Here is a 4,896-nt window from a genome sequence, read left to right as displayed (position 1 = left end):
CTTCACTCTGCACCACCTACACCCTGTCAGCCAAATAGAGTGGAGACACAGAGACATTATCAGGGCCCAAACACTCTAATGGCAGCGGTGCGGCTTTAAGATAGACCAACTCCTTCCCTTCGAATTACAATCTAACAGCTCTGAGTCGAGTACGCTGACTTCACTTAAACCACAGCACGGCAGAAAGCGGCGGGAAAATGGCTCCTCACATCAGGGCCGAGGCCTCCATGTTTGTGGTTCCTGTAACAGAGCCCGCTCTCCTCAGGGGAGGTGTCAGGACTTTGATGAATATTTCTCTATTAACCGCCTCCCATTGTCAGCTCTGGCCTTTGTGTTGCAGGCCAATCCGTCAGAGCGTGAGGAGATCCTGGGTCGACACCTCCCTCAGGTCATTATTGAAGTCCCAGTGACCCAGCAGCCACTCCACACAGCCATCCACTCTGCTGAGGAAGCTGTTTTCAGGCCTCACAAACAAGAATCAGCAATTAAAAGCTGCACTCACGACAACAAAAGCAATGTGGGTGATTGAGAGAGGAGGAGGGATGGAAGTCCTCAGAGACTAGCTAACAGAGCTAATGTGACCTGGGCTGCCCTCTTTGGGACAACCCTGTCAGCTGATATGAGCCATGAATTATTACACATAGCCACATATAGCATGGCTGTAACAGCCGTAATGATGGATAGATCTAGATAAGTGCAGTGCAGCAGTCTGGTGAGATTTACTCCATCCTCTTTAGACAAAACCCTTCCTCATGGTACTAAATATAGTAATCAGTAAGGAAAAAACAAGTTAAAATGCATTCATGTATCATTTATTTAACAAAATAAGACCTCTTCCTGTTGGTTGGATAGCACAGCCATCATTAATTGTTTTTATTTATGTCATCTTTTCTTGTCTTTGTACCATTTGCATCAGTGACCCCAAGTAAGCTTGAAAAAATATTACATCTTTGCATATTTACAAATAAAAATAATGGCATTGTTCAAGATCATTCTCGTGGACATGCAATTCTCCAGAGTCTGAATAAGATGAAGAAAAGAAAAAAAAACAACAGCAGAGAGGAAAAGGAGATAAAAAGAGATCCCCAGAATAAAGCTGCACAGTCCATCTTCATCGTGGTGCAAGATTTTTATTTTTAGAGTGTATGATAGGCATAATGGTACTATACTTAAATCATTCTTTTTCAGTTAGAATACTTCAGAACAATTTATTTGGACAGCAAAATTTCCCCCCCAGAGTTGAATACCAAGCGCTTGAGTGAAAAATAAATACAGACTTTCAGTTCTGGGAGACAGATATAGAGAAAAACAAAAACAAAAACCAAAATCAAGACGGTCGTAATAATCCCACAATTCCATCATTTTCAACGTCTATGTCCCACTGTCTTTAATCGCCAAAGTCTGTTGGTTCTGTGCTGCGGACCATCCATCGCAGGGTCTTTTGCCTTTGAAGCGCCAGTCACAATCCTGAGGCTAACAGGTGGTATTCCTGGCAGGCAGGCCATCAGGCATGATGCCCTGCACTGGTGATGACCCCAAACTCAAGAATCCATCTTCAGGGCCGCTCTGGAGAGTCCAAGCTGGTGCCTGCAGTGTGTGGGCGTCAACACTATTCTGATATCACTGGTAGCCAAGGGCCGAGGCTGAGCCCAGTCTCTGACTGTAGAGGGCGTAGGGGGAGTAATAGGCGGAGGAGGCGGGGAGGGATGGCATGGGAAGTCCAGGGGCTCCGGCAAGGTGGGATTTGCTGTAGGGGTGGTAGCGAGCCAGGCTCAAGCCAGGAGAGCCTCTGAGGGAGAAGGAGCTGGGCAGGGTACCTGGGCTGCTATGTGGGGGCAGGTGGAGGTGGCAGGAAGCTGTCGATGAAACTGATGAAGGGTAGGCTGACAGCAGCTTACTGTCCACCATCCCAGGCAGGGCTGTGTGTGTGCGCAAGTGGGCTAGTAGCTCCTCTGATGTGGCAAAACGCTTGTCACATGGACCTCCGACAGACACCCAGTTACAGGCATGAGGCAGCGGTTCATTGGGGAGCATGAAACCGTAGGTGTAGAGAGGGTGAGACAGGGAGGGGTTGGTGCTGGAGGACAAGGAGCTGGGGTGTAGGGAGTGGAGGTGGTGGGAAGGGTAAACCAGGGGGAAACCAGACTTGAGGCTGGAGGGATCGTGGACGCAGGTGGAGCAGTTACTTCCTCCTAGGTGGGGTGCGTTGGGATAAGTCAGACAGTACGGGTCCCGACATAAGCCCTGCATCAGGGATGGAGGTGAAGCTCCAGTGAGCGGGCTGGAGCTCGGGTGTTTCCCTTGAAGTCCTAACCCCAAACTAGACTTGGTATGATCCAAGCCAGGAACAAACTGGGAGGGGTAGCCAGCGTAGGCCCCCACAATGGAGCCGTGGTAGCCCATGGTAGCAGGAGGCAAGGGGAAGACAGAGTGTCCTGGTTTAAAGGGAGAGACGGGGGCGATGTGCCCAGAGCCCAAGCCAGGCTGCGAGGAGGCCTGCAGGTCGGCCTTGCTCTCCGGCCGCGGGCTGCTGGCAGAGCTGGCATTGCTGGAGTTGGCGCTGGCCCGTACGTGGCTGGAGTTGGCTAACTGAGCCCCATCCATCCCTGACTTAGCTGCATCTGAGTCTTTCTTGCCAGCGCTGTTGTTGTTACTGTCCGAGCTGGCCTGCTCTGAGCTCCCAGGTTTGTTGTCCATGTGCAGGGCCTGGGAGTGTGGCGGGGGCTGCGTGGAGGGGGAATGGCTTTGTCTGTGGGACTGGCTCTGAGTGTGCAGGGGAGGAGAGCTGGAGCTGGGCGACTGGGAACGGGGTGGAAAGGACGGACATGAGGCAGTGCCACTGTTGGAGCTTCCATTTGGCACCCTGAAAGCTGCTTTATCTAAAGGCCCCTTTGTCACTTGAACATCCTTACGGCAGTCGCCTGGTGACTTGGAGTAAGGCTTGAAGCTAGACTTGTCCTCCAGGGAGTGGTGCTGCTCTCCAGATTTGGAAGATCGGCTGGACGATTCCTTGTCCTCCCGACTGCCGGAGGAGAGGGTGGCCAGCTTAGAGGAGGAGGGAGGGTCTGGTTTGCCAATTTGAGAGCAGGTCTGGGCCAGCAGAGCCAAAGGACTCTTCTTGGCATCCAGCTGGAAAGGAGAAAAGAGAGCAAAAAGTTAACGAAGTGTTTAATTAAGTTGATTTTATTTTAGCATCAAGACACCATCATCCACTCTGTGACAATTTATATGATCTATTATATTAAAATAATATACAATAATATATTTGACTGGCCAAACAGTGCGCTAAAAGTATTATTTTTAAAACAGCAAGATCCACACCAGCCCTGCATTTATATTTTGCATGAACACAGGATGTCAGAGGAGTTGAAGCAAAGTTCAAAAAGAAAGAAAGAAGTGAACATTTAAATATATTAAATCCGCAAAATATATAATTTATAAACAGTATATTATTTGGAGTGATTGCACCTTCTTTTTTTCTGGTGTTTTATGAACTTGCCAAGAAATCGCTGTGCGTAAAATGGCGCATCTGCTGGCACATTTGTCAGCATAATTCTCACAACACACGTCATGTACTTAAAATTAAACTGATTAATATCAGGAAGAAAAACACCATCAGATGACACCAACAGATCTGTGAGAAAATGTCACTTCTTGTTTACTTACTTCAATGCTGACTGGCGCGGACGTGAGGGGCTGGAGATACTCCGGGTGCAGCAAGTGGCCGCTGTGCGCCGTCAACATCTTTATGATCCGGATGGGAAGCCTTTTAGCCTGGCGCGACGGATCCGTGGGAGAAGGACTGGACGTGGGTGTGGAAACGGACGCTTTTCCCGCTCCTGTGCGGTGTGGATGACCGCTGGCGTCGGCGGCGCTGCGCTCCGGGGACTGGCTGCGTAAAAGCGGTTCAGGTCCACCGGGGGGATCTCTCATCTGGATCGGGGCTCGAAATAGGACGGCGGCATGTAACGAGTGGTCGCAGGGTTGGAACTCATTTAACAGCACGTTTCATGATGATAAATTCAACAGAATAGAGTGCGGTAATCCAGAGGGGCATGTGCGCAGTGGCGCGTCCACCGTGTCGGACCCGAGCTGTGTCTAAAGAGGAACAAACCGCCCAAATGTCATTTTATAATTATTCCTAAATAATCCTTCATCCAGTGCTGGAAAAAGAGCAAAAAACCAAACACCATAAATAGTCACTGCTCATCAGAGTACGGGGCAAGTGGAAGGAAAATCCCCGCAGAGCTCAGTGTGTGTGACAGTCCTCCGGTGTGTGTGTGTTTCTCTCCCTCTGCTGCAGCCTCACAGTACCTCACTTCTTCCACATACTAACGACGTGAGGGGAGGGATTTCAAAGCAGCGAGCCGCCGTCCAATCACAAGTGTCCGCATTCATAACAGAGGCGGGGCGATGCGAGGGGGCGGAGTTTGTGTTCTGGCCTCACCCTCAGAGCCAGGCTGTAATGTATGGGTGGAAATGTGTGTCAGTGACCTCCAAAAGCCACATGAAAAGTGCACATACAGGAAATAAATAGTGTGTCACAGATCCGTGCGACAAAACGTAAACATCCCTGGAACATTGAGCTGGAAAAATTCAAATTAATAACTCCTGTCCGCGTACATTTCAGGTATTTTAATAGCTTTATTTTATAATAGCAACCAAACTGCAGCTGCTAGTCGGCTTAATTCAATTTTTTCAAGATCAAAACAAATTTGCATGATTCAATTTTCATGTATTTTGCTGTGAAAGTGAATGACATCTTTAGTTCCTGCAGCGACAGGCACGTCATATAAAGACACCCCATAGTGAGGAGCTTTATTCTTTCAGTAATTCAGATGTATCGAGGACATTTTCTCCAGCTTGTACATACGCAGAAAACAGAGAAAACAAAAA

At 48.9% G+C, this 4,896-nt stretch overlaps 1 protein-coding gene across 1 annotated transcript; it reads right to left on the bottom strand.

Annotated features, from left to right (window-relative positions):
• Nucleotides 1-900: 900 nt before the first annotated feature.
• On the bottom strand, nt 901-4,191 carry znf703 (zinc finger protein 703). The gene is made up of 2 exons (XM_073466638.1): nt 3,667-4,191; nt 901-3,129 (listed from the first exon to the last, which is right to left on the bottom strand). The coding sequence occupies exons 1-2, from the start codon at nt 3,931-3,933 to the stop codon at nt 1,621-1,623; spliced, it is 1,776 nt and encodes a 591-aa protein (XP_073322739.1). The 5' UTR covers nt 3,934-4,191; the 3' UTR covers nt 901-1,620.
• Between the last annotated feature and the right edge of the window lie 705 nt (nt 4,192-4,896).

The sequence above is a fragment of the Pagrus major genome, chromosome 5 (assembly GCF_040436345.1).
Source record: "Pagrus major chromosome 5, Pma_NU_1.0".
Classification (NCBI taxonomy): Eukaryota; Metazoa; Chordata; class Actinopteri; order Spariformes; family Sparidae; genus Pagrus; species Pagrus major.
Note: the sequence above shows the minus strand (reverse complement) of the source record. Positions and strands in the feature narration are given on the sequence as shown.

Bases quoted from the DNA above. Each gene is read 5' to 3' on its own strand.
- znf703 (XM_073466638.1), bottom strand. From the start codon at position 3,933: ATGAGAGATCCCCCCGGTGGACCTGAACCGCTTTTACGCAGCCAGTCC. The intron at 3,130-3,666 runs GTAAGTAAACAA...TCTCCTTTCCAG, and splicing joins CCGCGCCAGTCAGCATTGAA to CTGGATGCCAAGAAGAGTCC.